This window comes from Barbus barbus, assembly GCF_936440315.1.
Source record: "Barbus barbus genome assembly, chromosome: 1".
NCBI lineage: Eukaryota > Metazoa > Chordata > Actinopteri > Cypriniformes > Cyprinidae > Barbus > Barbus barbus.
Genome location: NC_136729.1, coordinates 19,405,629 through 19,421,936, shown reverse-complemented (window position 1 = coordinate 19,421,936; position 16,308 = coordinate 19,405,629). Strand labels below are relative to the sequence as shown.

Here is a 16,308-nt window from a genome sequence, read left to right as displayed (position 1 = left end):
CAACAATGAAATCAACAGACCTTCAAGTGATGCAACAACACATACAGCCTAATTAACGTTTTACAGTAAAGACAATGCCGATTATAGATTAATGATATTAACACCATCTGCTGGTTGAAGTAAATGAGTGTTCATGGTTTTTTTGGATACAAGCAGGCGATGATTTGCAGCGTTTCTCTGAACGAAACGTTATATGGATAAAAGATAAAACCAACCAACAAATAAGATCAAAGACTTGATCCATGCTGTTAAAAATAATAGGCTAAGCTTGATTTTACATATAGGCTTTAACACGGATATGCAAATCGTGGGTAAACAAACAACAACAGAGAAAGGTTATCTTCTCATCTGACAGACACATCATAGCATTCAAATTCATCCCACTGAATTTTTTTTCCTGATAATGCATCGCGGAATTCTGTAAATCACGAAATATACATGATTTTCAAATAGGCTACTACTTCTATCGTTTTTGCTAATAATGAAGAACGATATTAGCTGAAGAACCACATATTCTCCCTAAAGACATTGGAGAGACTGCTCCCAAAAATAATCTTTATTAAATTTGTATTCAAACGTTTGCAAGCACTGGAATAGCTGGCTACAAAATTATGAATGATTGTAAAACAAGACGCCACTGATACTCGGTGAAATTTGCGCTGGTAGTGTGTAAATGCAACTTGACACCGAGCTCGTTTGGAGGAGAGAGTGAAAGTTTTGACAGTGACAGTGTTGGCGGATCTGCTGAGGACACACGGAGAGGAGAGGTAGGCACTGTATGCTCTCATGTTTTTATGTGTTGAGATGTATAGCACAGAAACTAGATAAAACTGGAATTGAATATGATAGACTGAAGTTATTTAGTTATTTATTTGCAAAGGCCAACAAATTGATCAGTATACTACTTAGTGACCATTTTAAAGTCTGACTCTAAAATTTTTTGATATCACTAGCGGTCAATGAAATGTAATGGTTTGCTGTTCCCGATCTGAGGCCAGATATATTTGAAGTTGGTTTGAATATCTTACAGATGGCTTTTCATAAAACAAAACTCGTTTGGCAAGGTCACATAGATAGCCTACAGATATGTAATGTATAAGGAGCTGTTGCTGAAAATGTCTTAATCGTGAATGTTTCGTGACAGGTCCTACTTGATGTATGATGTAAAATTACACAGCAATAATAGCATCCCATCAAAGTATTTCCATCAGGACACGACTTTAACTGTATATTCTTAACTCTGCACTTTCTATGAGTGTGAGAAGGTTATTGTTTAAGATTTTTACTTGTGGCACCTAATGAAAGTTTCACTGTCACGGTAGTGCACAGTAGGCTAATCAGGACTGGAACACGAGACAGTTTTTGCAGTTAGTTCACCCAAAAATGAAACATATTTAATAATTTAGTCACCCTCGTGACATTCTAAACATGTTTGACTCTATATTCTGTGAAACACAAAGCAGAAGCTTTGAAGAATGTTTGTACTGCTCTCTGCCATTTAATAAAAGGTGACCATAAAAGTCAACCATAATGCATTATATTCTAAGTATGTATATATTATTATATTATATTCTGTGGTATATTATTAGTGATTTGAAGTCATTTGCTTTCTGTGAGGAATAGAATAAAATGTAGGCTGTCATTCCATGAAAGTCTAAATGTTCCCCTTTACCTTCATTACATTAAAAAGATCAGCTTGGGCAATCTGTTATAAATAATTGCTGATGTGTTCCACGGAGGAAAGAAAGTTATACGGGTTTCGAAAGACATGAAGATGGGTGTGATGATCACACATTAAAATACACATATAATTTACATTTTTTGGTGAACTGTCCCTCTAAGCAAACTTGTGCAATGGCCAAACTTGTCGCTTCAGTTTGGCAATGTTGACCTATACCAAGGAGTAAGTGGAGTCATATGGGGTAAGACAAATCATTATGTTACGTTCCCAGTTATAGTCTAGGGTTAGGGGAACAAGTAACAGAATAAAAAGGTGATGTGTGGAGGCAGCAAGGTTCAATTCCTAACCCAATTCCTAACCCTTTAACAAATGCAACAATCAACTCAATATCAAGAAACCAGTTATTTTATCTTAAAGTTATGGGAGGATGTTGAAGCTTCAAGAGGGGGCAAGGCCAACATGAAACCTCTAGCTATTAGGGAGAAACTAACTAAGCTAAAACAAAGAAAAGGAAACAAAAATACACTAACTCTCTAACTAGCATAAACAGGAGAAAATCAAGATACAAAGAAAATGGCACCCACCTCTCTACTAACATATTCCCCATAAATTAACAATAAACTTCATAAATAACAAACAATAACAAAAGAAAATACAAACAGATAATAACTTCCAAACCAAACTTCTTATCGTAGGCCTCAATCGCCACAAGAGTGTTAACACAATAACACTACAAAGAAACCAATCAACAAAATATTTAACAAAACAACTAATAAAGTTTGTTGAGTTGAGAATAGAAGCCTCACAACACAGCCTCCACACACACCCTCCGCAGTGCGATGGTGCATCTTAAATCCTCACAGTTTCCCCTCCTCCTGCAATCACATCAGATCACCAATCACTGGAATCAGGTGGCAGCCATTACCTCCTGCTTATGGGAAGGGGGGGGGGGGGGGGGGGGGGAGAGAGAGAGAGAGAGAGAGAGAGAGAGAGAGAGAGAGAAACAGGGAGAAAAACAAAACAAAATACGTCCTTGGACGTAACACATTATAAATTATCATTATAAAAAATTAAAATAATAATTAAAAAATAAGTAATCAATTTCATTTAATAAATTATCCTCATAATAAATCATTTTTGTCTGCAATTTGAAATATATTTTCTTAAAAATGCCTGTAAATAGTCAGGGGAAATGTTTAATATTAACCTAACATTTTTGCATATTTTGGTAGATTTTCTTGAGACAAAAATGCACAAAAACTATTAACATGTGTCCCTCATATTTACAGAAAGCAAAGTAACTTCCTTTGATCATCTAATAAAAATTGTACACAGTTTGCTAGATACAGAGGGTGCTCATCTTTCACACCAACTCATTTTACCCCACATTCCCAATGGCTCCAATGAAATGCAAGTTTCACTCACACTGTTTGTGGTTTTGATCCACTCACTATAAGCAGTGTCACACTTTTGCTTACGGTGGTTTCTCAAGTTTCATTGAAATGTAGACCTTTGTTGTAGAAAAATATGTTGAGTGCGCTAACATTCTCAATGATATTTTGCTGCTGAAGTTCACACGCCATTAAAATAAACACAGCCTCTGTGTTGTTTTTATACATGGATTTACTCCAAAAGTAAATTAGCTGCCTTGGGTGTTCTTTTATATGCTTTGAAGCAGAGACCTTTTCTTTACACCCAAATTCCTTGATAGAACAAATACTCTACATTTTGCCTGTCAACCCAGTATTAGGTTTGATAAATATCAAGACTTTTCTCCACTATAACTCATGGCTGTAATTTAACAGAGGTATAAGAAGTCAGACTACCAGGCCAGCAGAGATGTGATTTATTGTGCTGGACGTACCCTGAACTTGACACTTAGATTGGTATGGCAGTAAAAAATTGCAGTTTGTATCTGTTTTAGTCTGTATACCAAGACATGAGCTTTTAGCCTTAACTAAGTAATTAACCAGAACATGAGTGCATGACACAATTACAGCCTGTAAAATTTGACTGTTTGATGAGGAGCTTGCACGAAAAGTATCATTGGATGGGTGCAGTTGATCCTCTGTATGTCATGTGTTGCCTTGTGTCAGTGTGTATCAATGAATGTTCACACCTATCTGTCAGCGGTGAACTGGAGCGTAAGTATGTGTGTGTTTTAGTGTTACGTGCATCTTGGTGTGTGTGTGTGTGTGTGTGTGAACATAAAGCATCTTTTTGTCAGTGGGTTTGGATGAAGACCTCTTCCTCTCCTCCTGTCTGAGTATGGTCAGGTTGCAGTGTAGGTGTGAATGTGGCACCTGTGTGCTGTAATCCTGTTGTGTGGGCTTCCCATGCTCCATCGGTCAAAGAGCCTCAGCCTTCATCACTGACACACACGAGGGCCTGGAGTTCAAGGCATGTTCATGTTTTGCTGTTCTTTAATCATCCATTTTGCCAATTCTGTCTATTACTTCTGCACATTTGTACATAATCCTTGTCGACCTTGTTGTGCTCGACAGTAACACTGATTGGCAGATCTCTGTGATGATGAGATGATATATCTTGCTTTAGTTTATTTGTCATACCTGTTGTTCAGGCGTGTTACTGAAATATAATTATGGAATTGTGGTGTAAAGCCATGATGGTACTCTAGATTTATACAATTGTAGACAGTGATGTACATTAGTTTTACTGTATACAGTACTTAAATATGTTGTTCAAGTATCTGCTCTTCTTTAGTGTTATATTTACTTTACTTACTTACTTTTAGTCATTTAGCAGACGCTTTTATCCAAAGCGACTTACAAATAAGAAAATGTAACTAAAACTAAAAGTTAACACTTTGTAAATACTCTATACACACCCATTTAAGAAAATACAGAAATTAAATACAATTTACAAATGCATACAACAACATTTCAATAGTAAACATATAAATAAAAAAAATAAAAATAAAAAGCGATACTTATTTTTGCCGGTGTCCCAGGCCGGTGGAGTCGCATGGTAGAGTCGATGGTCTTTACACTCTTTACTTTTAGTCATTTAGCATTTATATATTATTTTCCTTTTGGGACACTTAATTTACTAAAGCATAATATGTTACTTTCTACTTCACTATTTCACTGTTGTATTTAAAGTACCATCTTAAAGACCCAAAAGTGATGTTCAATTCATAAATGAAAAATTATTTTATAATCTTGTACTGCAGTTATATCTGATCAAATGTACATTATTATTATTCTTTAGCTTGGGTTGAACAAATAATTTTTTGCTTAGATGGAATAGCAGCTATGTTAATTATGTCTCTATTTGTTTCTCTGTTTCTGATTAACATCCCGTGGTAACTAGGAATTACAGAAGCTTCAGTCTGGATCCAACCCTTAAATGATCTGAGATAACCGAACACCTGAGAAAAGTTATACAACTTACTTTTTTGATATCTTAAATTCCTACTGAGTTTTGGATGCATATAGTGATTAATCAGTGAATTCACCTGATCTGATTGCATCGGTCAACAACTCAATGATTCATCCCGTTGGAGAACAGTTAGTCTCCACAGATCACTGATTTGATCTTGTCTGAATCAAAATTATCTCCATTATAATTAATTTTAACATCAGACTGAGCCTTAACCTATTTAGGATCTATTCTATCGGTATGACATTCTCTATATTTAATCATGTATTTTGAACAGGTGAGTGGATTATTTCAAATAGCCAAAAAATATTTTTGGTACTTTCACTCAAGTAGAAATGTAAAAGGAGTTCTTTTACTGGAATGATATATCATCAGGATATTTGATTTGTGTACTTCATCTCTCAGTTGCAGTTCCAGCTGTTTTGTATCCTCTTTTTACTCATGTCGCATGTATTATTTCAATCTTACGAATGAGACATTTTACATAGCGCTTTTATTATGTATTGCTATACACCCAAAGCGCTTTACAATCATATAATACTTATATTGTATCAATAAAAACTTTTGATACAAAGGTTCCTTTTTCTGCTTTGATCTTTGATCTTGATCTAGACCTTTTATGAAAGCTTCCTTTGCGATTTCTCCCTGCTCACATGGAACCACTCTTAACATACATAACATCTCATCAGTCCTCACTCTGTGTTGTGGAGGACAACACCTAATTGTTCCAGAGTCCATGTGCCTTATTCTCTTCTTCCTCTCAAACCTTCTCCTGGCAAGCTCTCCAACATCAGGCCCCTCTGCTCACTCAAGAGCTTCTGGTCATCCAGTTTTAATCAAATAAATGGGGTTGGACTTACATTTACCACTATTTCTCTCTGCGACTGTTTCAATTGCACACATCTGCCCTGCAGGTGTCTACAGTCCTTCCTCTGCCTTACAAAATCTTGGCAGTTATGAGAAACAGGGGCATGTTTCTACATGTGAAAGGCCCCTCTGATGAATAGTTGCTTGAGTAGGGGGAAATTACAGGACAAAGCATTCTTCAGTTACTAGGGATTGAAGTAAGACTTGTACATTAAATCCTACCCTGAGCTGGTGCTTGTCTGTTTGTGTTTGCCCTTTTTTCCCTTCCAGTCTAGCATGACAGATCTTAATGGTTTTTACTGCACAATACCTCCAGAATTTTTGAAATCTTTTATTTACAGTTTTCCCTCATTGTAATTGTATTCTTCACAAGATTTTCATATCCATATGACAATACCTGGCATCAGTTAGACATGGAAAAAGCTGACTTTAAAATAGTAGTAGCATTAATTCCCATCCTCATTTATCTCATCCTTGGTCTGTTTGCCTGTCAGCAAAGTTAATATTTTTTCTTTCATTGCTTTGGTCAGTTTTAAAGAACAGTTGGAATGTGGTAGATGTGCATCATTAGGTACAGTGTAAATCTAGCAGTGGTTGAGGTAAAATCACACACTGGCCTATATACAGAAGCAATGAGAGAACAGATGTGCTGCTATAATTCATATGTGCAGCACATTTAATAGTCCATTCAGCCTGCCCATTGCTGCAGAGGGAATGTATGCTAGATTATGTCTTCAAAGAGGTGACAGATTTCATCTGATTGCAGTTGCTAGTCTGGTTTATTTTAAAACATACACAACTGCTCAAAAGTTTAGGGTTGGTAAGATTTTTGTTGTTAAATTAATACTTTAATCAAGGATGCATTAAATTGATTAAAAGTGACGTTAAAAAGCCAAAAAACAAGAACGATATCTGACCGTTTGTTTTGGACGTTTTCTAGACATGTTATCATTTTAGAAACAACATTCACTTTAACTAATAATATTGTTGCCCTCTTTCCTTCTCTATCTAGCAGTGCACTACTGTCAGTATGAATGGTCCCTTCAGTCCCAGGTGGGAACCAGGACCTGACCTCTCCTGTCTGCACCATTACAATGAGTGGCTGGCATGTAGGCACGAGTCCAGTCTACTGCCCATGAAAGAAGATCTGGCCATCTGGCTTAACAGAATCTTAGGTAAGAAAATAAAAGCATGTTCATATTTGCCTAAGCATTAATGATTTGTAAACTAATGACCTTAAAAGTAAAGTTCACCCAAAAGTGATACTTCTGTCATAATTTTCTCACCCTCAAGTCATTTCAAGACTGTATGACTTTATTTCTTCACAAAAGAAGATATTTTGAAAAATGTTTATAACCAAACCACATTGGTCACCATTGATTTACAGTATATGGGGAAAAAACATTTTTCAAAAGATCCACCACCAGCAACAAGGATGGAGAAGTACCTGGATATGGACAATCCTTCATGTAGGATTGTAGTTAACCAGAAGTGGTTGATTGTAGTAAAAATGTAATCTTTAGGGCAACATTGGGTCTTTTACAGCATCCATAAATTGCATTTGGCAGGTTAACACATGGAAACTTCTAACTACAGCTCAAGTGTGTCAAGGAAATGTGAATTGGAAATCATCAGCCCATTTATTTTATTATCAGTCAAGGTTCTAGGAAAAGATAGTGCCTTGTGCTTCCCAAATGCTATTTTCTGTATGTGTTTTGCATTTCAGCTTTACTGCCATATCGTCATTTAAGATAGTTTTCTGTTAAATCTTCTTGTGAACAAGGATATGCCTATATATCTCAAGGTTACCATTTTCTGCATTCCCATTGCTGATTAAATCCTGATTCAATCCTGCACAAGCCAACAGGTAAGGATAATTCGGTCTGCCTATCAGATCAGGAATATCATGGTGTTTACAGACAATCATTTTAAATAGAATACCCTAAATTCCTCTGCATCTTGGATCAATGGCACATGCCCCGATGAGACCCCAAAGCAGGAATTGCCTTTCTCAAACAGACAAGGATATGAGTGTCTTATACGTGTCCCTACGTGTCTTGACCTATGTTATTTGTTGTCAGAACCTCTTAATACTACTGGGGGCTGAAGAGGCATGATGACAGCAACACACAACATGTAAAAAGGTCAAAACACCACAAAACCCTTTGCCAACAGGCTGGTGGTTCCTAAATAAACAGTAGAGACTTGAGAAATGAGATGAGACGTGATACAACATCAAAGTTGTTGTTGGTTTCACCAAAGAAGCTGATGAGGGATTTCTCTCACTAACACATGCATCTCTTCCTCAACTCTTCCTGTTCCTGCTGATCTCAGGGTAGCGTTATGACTTTGTGGTTGGCAGACAGCAGGAGATCTCTTTGTTTCCTTACACACTTCTCTCCCGCTCTATGCTAATGACCATCCCCAGTCATTCTGCACATCAGGATTTCTGTTTTTTGTTGTGGTTTCCCTCCGCCGTCGCCTCCTATGTTCCACCTCCCCAGGCCCCCTACTCCCCCTTCACCATGATGATAAGCTCCGGTACCACTGCTGTGTTTGAATCTGTATGTACTTAACCCCCAGGCCTCAGGAATGTGTCTGCACAGCCATGAGAATCTCAGAGCGAGTGTACTTTGAGGATTTTTTTGGGCATCTTCAAGTTGCCTTAGGTAGTGAAAGAGCGATAAATAAATAATGGAGAAGAGTATTTGTATGCAAGGTAAAACAACAACCATGAAAATTGTAGAGAAATGTATGTAAGCCTAAGTGTCAATATGTATTTAATAGCCACCAGTTCATTCACTATAATTAATTCAGTGCCTTTATAACATTACTCTAGTACTGTAAGATTGTTGATCATTCTTTATGTCTCTCTTAAAGGGGTCATGAACTGCCTTTTTTATTATTTTGTACTGTTCTCTGAGGTCCACATATAATGTTATCAAAATGTTTAAATCAAAAAAACATAATTTAGAAGTAATAGGCTATTTTCTGTCCTGTTTTGATCCCCCTTATCGGAATGCTTCGTTTGAATAGGTGTGGTGGATTGTAAACTCGGAAGTAAATGCCCACTGCTATGATTGGCTAATACCGTAGTTGTTTATGTTTGACAGCCTATGTTCATCACAGATGAATGCTGCTGTGATTTATATTAAAAACATCTAAATACACATATCAAATGATCTGTGCTAAAACACAAAGCAATAGTGATCACATACTGAAAACAGTTACTCACACTTGTGTTGCGACATTACTGTCAGATCCACTATAGTCGGCACAGCATCTTCTGTTAGTTTCGATCTTTCTGAAAATCTTGCGTCAAATTGTGCCTTGTTTGTAAACAAATCTGTGGTAAAATGAACAAAGTGCCAAGTTCTTATTGGCACGGTCTGGCACTTCATTAAAAACAAAGTTCATCAAATCAAATTTGTTGTTTGGTTTCTGTGTTGACCTGCGTTTGGCGCTTTCATCATTTACCTACTATGTGCGTGAATCGGTGGGCGGGGCAAAACATTCAGTGATGTAGAAGCAGGTGTTGATCTTCTTCTGCAGAGGCAAAGATGTTTAGCCACATTATTACATCATAGAGTGGCACATTCCACAACCTGTTGTTTTAGCAGTTTGGCTTCAATATAAGATGTTTTTAGACTAACAAGATAGTCTTGAGTTCTGACACAGAAAGTTTTTATTGCACAATGACCTCTTATGTATGAAAAGATGGGAAGGTAATTTTGATTTCTCCATTTATGACCCCTTTAATGCTCATTTGTTTCTCTTAACGCTTTCTGCACAGGTTTGGATATAACAGTGGATAACTTAATGGACAGACTAGACACTGGTGTCGTCCTGTGCCAGCTTGCAGAGGCGCTACAGGAGAAGATGATTCTGGCCAGCAATGGAAAGGTGCTCATAGCATTAAACATTACATTTATGGTTTGATCTTAAGCTTGTACTTCAGTTGAGCCTTACAATAGATTTTAATTTTATAAACCACATCTTAATGATTTTATTGGAATATATAATTCCTGCATCTGTGTTAGTAATGATATGATGCTATCCAGAGCAATCAGACTCTGCTCTTTCTCCCTCAAATAAAGATTTTTTTTGTGATTTGAGATAGTGAGACTATTGCTAATTATTGTGAATTAGTGCTAATACTGTTTCAAAGTCAGCTGTTTTCATGTCTGATCGTTGCCAGGACTTGCTGTATCTCAAATAAATAGATGCTGTGCCCTCCAGAGGTCTCATTTGTCAGTCGCATACATCATCGAGGATGTCTCATTTCAGAAAAGTAGCAATAATAAAATTCAGTGTTATTCCTCATGAGTCGTGAGTTGCTGGAATTTCTTTCGTATTTTGGAATGTAATGGTTACTTTTCTGAAATGAGATGGCCTTGGTGACTTATACGGCAGACAAATGTGACATCCAGATTGCTCAACCTTCGAAATGAGACACAACATATATCACTACTTTCATGGCGATCTTTCAGCTACTGACTGTGACCTTCACCTGTGTGTCTGCGTGCTGGTGTTGTGGAGGTGCATCAGTATCTTTTTTTCTCAGCTGAAGACTAAGAGAGAATAACTAACACTGGCAGGAGGAAGCAAATTTCAAACACATGATGCAGGGCTTATTTTTTAACAATATGTTTTTGAGAAATAAATGATCTGTTGTGCTATTTATACAGCACACCTGCACAGCTAATCAGGGATATATTTCAGTTGGTTTCTTTTGTGTCCCATAGCCCTTTATTCGGCGTGTGATTCGCTGGCGGCCTGATGCAGCCTCTGGATCGTTCTTTGCTCGAGACAATACAGCTAACTTTCTGTACTGGTGCCGTAAAATTGGAGTGGAGCAATCACACCTGTTTGAATCTGAAGATCTTGGTGAGTATTCAAATCAGCATCTTATCATGAGATGTTTACATTTTTTTGTTGCATATATATTTTAAATATATACTGTCTTTGTGATTAAGCCGACTCGATTCTTTAGTTTCAATACAAGTGGCATGTGCTCATAAGTCTGTGAGGTGATTCCCCCAACAATCCTGAGAAATCTGACCATGGATTTTAAGCACAGAAATATCATTGTTTGCCTTGTTCATTTTTTACACTTATGAGATCATTAAGTGAGATGTCCAGTTACAATAAGCCTTACTTTCAGTCTTTGCAGGCTGTTGTCCTGTGGGGCTGTTGCCCTAAAGAACTGCTGAATAGACAAGCAGTATCAATATCTGTGTCACTCCACTGTTCACTGCGTCACACCCTTGGCCCCCACTGTCCATCACCGTGTGATGAATAATGGAGAGAAAGAGAGGGAAATAGAAATAAAAGGACAGTAGGTCAGGAGGAAAATGGGGAATGGAAAAATAGGGTCAAAGATAGATAATACAATACAATAATAGATAAAAAGAAAAGGAGTGCATTGAAAGGTTTCGAGAGGATTGATAAAATAATGTAGCGTTCAAGAATGAGTGTTGAGTCAATAACTGTTATAAAAACAACTTTTCAGTCTCCTATAGTTTTGGTAGGTTTACAGGTTTGTAGATCATATTACATTAACAAGGTGCTGAAATACTATAGTCTTAGAACCTAAGGGACATTTACAATGACAGAATCAGAGTTGATTTAACTTTGTGTCTGTGCTTTTCAAAGAGTCCCGTAGTTGACTTTTATATATGCACGTGCCTATTGAAATGGATTTCATGAACTGCTGGACATAAATGAACATTCTATGTTTATTTTAAACTTCTAACCAGTCTCCAGTGATACCTTCTTATTAGGACTGTTTATCTTGCCAACATTAATCATAGCTTTCAGAATGGGGCTATATTGGATTTATCCATTGTTTCTTTGTTTTCATAAGGATTCACACATTCAAACCTTGTCAGAATGTAAGGGAGACAGATTGTTCTGTCAACAACCTTTTTATCACTCAGATTAGTGTCTTTGAGTTTTTCCCCTTTTCCACTGCACAACAAAGAGACAGTATCACTATTATCTGTACAAAGTTTGACTACAAAGTTTTGCGTCTGCATTGCAAAGGCTCATGGGTTGGGAAGTTCATGCAAACATCTTTTAACGACTTTATGAGGCTGTTGTTAGTTTAGGATGAAAATTGTCTACAGCGTTTAGTATGGCTATTAACTTTAAGACAAGTCATAGCCTTTTTACTCAGTATTTGTGCTTTGTATTCCAGTAAAAATATGTAAATATCCTTGAAACAAGATTCAAGAAAATGAAAAAAGATACAAGAAAATTAAACCCCTGGAGTCTGAGGTGATTTTGGGGCCCTTGAGATGTTTTGACATGCCCTGATATTTGTGCTTATTTCAGCTACTTATAACATACTATTGACCAACATGTTTTTTTTTTGTATTCAGCACAAACTGTGCTACAATAATATGTGACCAAGATGGATGTACATGTTTGAAAAAATATTATGCGTGGTTAGTAAGTTTTGGGATTTTTTTTTACTGAAATAAGACCATAAAACCCACAATAAATAGTCCTGAATAAGACTTTTGAGTAATCAGTCTTGAAGGCTGGAATATTTACTTCACAATTATGTGAAAATCATTCTGCTTACTCATTCACAGAAAACAGTATATTGATTTAAATTTTTAAAGACATGTTTTGTGATTGAAAGCCTATATGCGATGGAGTGGCAATGGCCTGGAATTTTAAATGATTTTCACCTGAGAGACAAAGAGCCCTCCTCTAAAGGTCCATAATGGCCCATCAGTGAGACTGTGACTGAGGGTGTGAGGAGATTGAAATTATTTTTTTTTTAAATCATTTGTATTTTATTTACAACACAGTATAATCAAAACATACATAATGAAGGTCAAAGACACATTATTGTGCACACTGATCTAACCACAGAGATGTGAACAGACTTTGAGTCATTCCTGCAACAGATTCTGTTCAACAAGTGAAACAAGTAAATCATACCTGATCTATATGTGTGTTATTTAAACCAAATTTAGTGAGAAGAAAATTCTTTGCTAACAGGGTAAGAAAAATAAATAATAATTAATAAATTTATTATAAAATAAGAATAATAGAATAATTTAAAATAATAAAAAAAGAAAAATCGCTAAATGTTTTTCTTATTTTAAACATAAACTAATAATAATAGTTTATGCTTAAAATAAGAAAAACATTTAGCGATTTTTATAATAATTATTATAAAAATATTTTTAAAAATATAGTAAAAAATAACTTGTGTCAATGTCAGATATGTTAAGATATTTTAAAATAAAATGTTGGGTATTTTCTTTTTTGTTGTTCAAAAATACTAAGAAAAAAGATTTTCCTCAGTTATGGATACAAACCCCAGGTTACCCTAACAGTCATCTTCATTCACTTTACAGGGTTATAATGCTGTTATTTGAGAATGTTTAATTTTATTTAGCTGAATAGACATATCAAATGTCTGTTTGCTTTGGGAATCATTGCATGTGTCCATCAAAGCCCTTTTCTTTTGTCCATTGTTACACCCTGGGTACAGTATATGTTTGAGCTGACATCATAGGCCATAGGATTTTGTTGTGTGAATGACAATGTATGTTTCACCAGTTCTTCAGAAGCATCCCAGGGATGTGTGCTTGTGTCTTATGCAACTTGCGAGAATTGCTTCGAGGTGAGTTCCTTTGATACTTTAAAGTTGTTTATGTCACGTCATCATTCTATAACCATCTCTCAGTCAGAACTGAATAAACGTTCCCCCTCAGGTATGGCATTGAGCCACCTGCGCTGGTCAAGCTCGAGAGAGAGATTGAGAAACAGGAAGATGAGTCTTTGTCACCATCCATGTTCTTCGCCTCACCTCTGCCGTCTCCCTCCACCCCACCTGTTTTTTCCCCTCCTGATCCAGAGCCCCCTCCAGTCTCAACCCCCTCATCCATCTCTCCTGCATCCCCTCCTCCGGACCCCTCTCCCTCTCCTCCTCTGGCCCCTACCCCTCCCCCAGAGTCCACGTCCATCTTCTCTGACTCAAACACCCAGTCAGAACCTCAGCAAACTTCACCAACTACACCATCACCCATCAGGACACCCATCAAATCAACACCACAATCACCATCAAACGGCCCTGTGAAGAATAGTGTGAAAAAGAGCAGCGGTAACCTGCTAGATGAGATTGTGAGTATTTTAAGCTATACACTGTATGCGGTTTTCCAATCCTTGGCATACTGGTGCATGACCTCACGCTCATAATCAAAAGTGTGTTTTCTTTGTTGCTTTGTTTCAGGTGAGGCAGATATCAGAGGATCCACCATGCAAATGTCCAGTCAAATTCTGCATTGAGAAGCAGCCAAAAGGCCATTATCGTGTTGGAGACAAAGTCCTCTATGTCAGGGTATGTAATACTCTTTCCACCACAGACTGCCTTCTTTAGCTGAAGGAAAATGTTATTTAATATTTATTATTGCCCACATTTGTACGGTTTCCATTGAAAGATTTGAAGCAATATGTAAAATAATGTTTCATTGTATGTTATAAGCATCAACGTGTCAATATGCTCTGCCGTGCTTTCAATGTTTCTTTAGAAGAACAAATGTTAGTTTTGAACCTGAGAGAACACAGTACTTTGTCAAGGCAAAGCCTCATGGGAGCTGGTGTTGCCTGGCAACATGAAGAAAAGGTTCACACCTTTGAATAAGGAAAAAGGCGGCTCAGACTAACAAATGTCTAGGATCAAGGCTGAAAAGTCTTTTCACATGTACCGGAACAGAACACAAAAAACAATAGAATAATAAAATTGAAAATACACATAGAATATTGAATATATTAAAACTCAAAGTGCCTAAAAGCTCATGCTTGTTATTTTGTTGAACCTTTAAAAAGACAAATGCATCTAAACACCATAGGGATTAGTTAAATTGTTAACAGATTTACAACTTTGTCTCATTGGTACAAACTCATTACATGCCTAATTAAGCATATTGGAATACACTTACTTTATGTAACAACCTACTTGTGTTTACTGTCACATTAATAGCCATCGAGCTGTTTGTGAACATTAATAATAACCTACCTTGCTTTTTTCATTTAGACTTTTGTCTTTTAATTGCTTTCTACATAGAAACACTAACCAAATATTCAATACTTGTGTGTAGTCTCTCGACTGGAGGGGAGAACTTAAAAAATCTGATGATTCTATTTAGCAACCAATGATTGGCACCGGGGCTCATCTGAAGCAAGAGTCACAAGGCACCTTTTTAGATTAGATTTGTACTTTCGTGATAGCAAAAGTTACCATACAAGCAGAATTCATCTATATGCTGGTTACTGATCAAGTCATTAGCAGTGCGAATGTATTCAGAGACTTACAGCCTCGCTTTTATTGGCTCCACCCCTCCCTTTTATGATTTTTCAATCAGACAAATCCTTTAGGGCAACAGTGTGGCTGAGGAAGAAAAGCAGCCGCTTTCTGTCAGAGATCCAATTAGAGAAAGAGGCTTACTGTAGCACTCAAAGAGAAAAAGAAGGGGAGCTTTTAATATAATTTCTCATGGGTTTCTTTCTCTCTCACTTTTGATGTGATATCCTGAGATAAAACGAAAGAGAAGGAAGATCCATTAGATCATCACAATAGCTGAGCTGTGTAGCAGTTGGGGTGAAGAATTGGCGAATCATTAAGAAATATGATTCATGCCATGTCTGTCATTAACAGGGATGTTAATGGGATCATGAATACTTCTCTCTTCAGCTCTGAATTGAAAGCACAATTCCATTTTAACACTGACTGTGGAAAGCTGTTTACCTTTATCTGACAAATCTCTCTTTTCTAGGGACTCCACATTTAAAGTAAATAAAAAAACGAATACAAGCGGCACATCCTTTTATAGCACTTTTTACACATTCATGTATTTTGACTATACTCTAAGTGGTCCCCGTGATTTTTCCAAGTAAGACATGTTCCTGGATGTCCAATGTCCAAGTAAGACATTTTTTGTTGATCCTGGATCAACATTAATGTCCAAACCATAGACCTAACCCTACCCATAATTTATTCCTAAAATCAGAGGGAAATGATAGTTGAATAACAAAGGTGTAGGTGAAGCACCTAACTCTGGTTGTAAGGCTAAAACTGACATTTCCAGTAAACTTATCCCTCAGTTTTGATTGGTTGCTTTTAATGTTGTTCCAGGATCAACAAGGATCAAAGCATAGCTACTTTTCATCCAGGAACATTGTGCACCTGGTGAAATCACGTTCAACACTCTATAAGTTTATCTTGCATCTTTAACTGTTCAGTAATTAAGCACATATTCACTCTTCATTGTTGCTACACAAAAGGCAAATTAAGGCTAAGATATAGATCTCATCCAGGTGGATCGAGGAGGGAAGCA

The 16,308-nt window shown here is 36.7% G+C and overlaps 1 protein-coding gene across 1 annotated transcript in view; it reads left to right on the top strand.

Annotated features, from left to right (window-relative positions):
• Positions 1–367: 367 nt before the first annotated feature.
• The window catches only part of LOC306876480 (growth arrest-specific protein 2-like), a 24,302-nt gene continuing 8,361 nt past the window's right edge, over positions 368–16,308 (top strand). Inside the window, exons 1-7 of the mRNA XM_079427688.1 lie at positions 368–767; positions 6,963–7,125; positions 9,744–9,853; positions 10,696–10,837; positions 13,532–13,595; positions 13,687–14,095; positions 14,205–14,312. Coding sequence (XP_079283814.1) covers positions 6,981–7,125; positions 9,744–9,853; positions 10,696–10,837; positions 13,532–13,595; positions 13,687–14,095; positions 14,205–14,312 — 978 coding nt within the window. The 5' untranslated portion in view covers positions 368–767; positions 6,963–6,980. The remainder of the gene's footprint in view (positions 768–6,962; positions 7,126–9,743; positions 9,854–10,695; positions 10,838–13,531; positions 13,596–13,686; positions 14,096–14,204; positions 14,313–16,308) is intronic.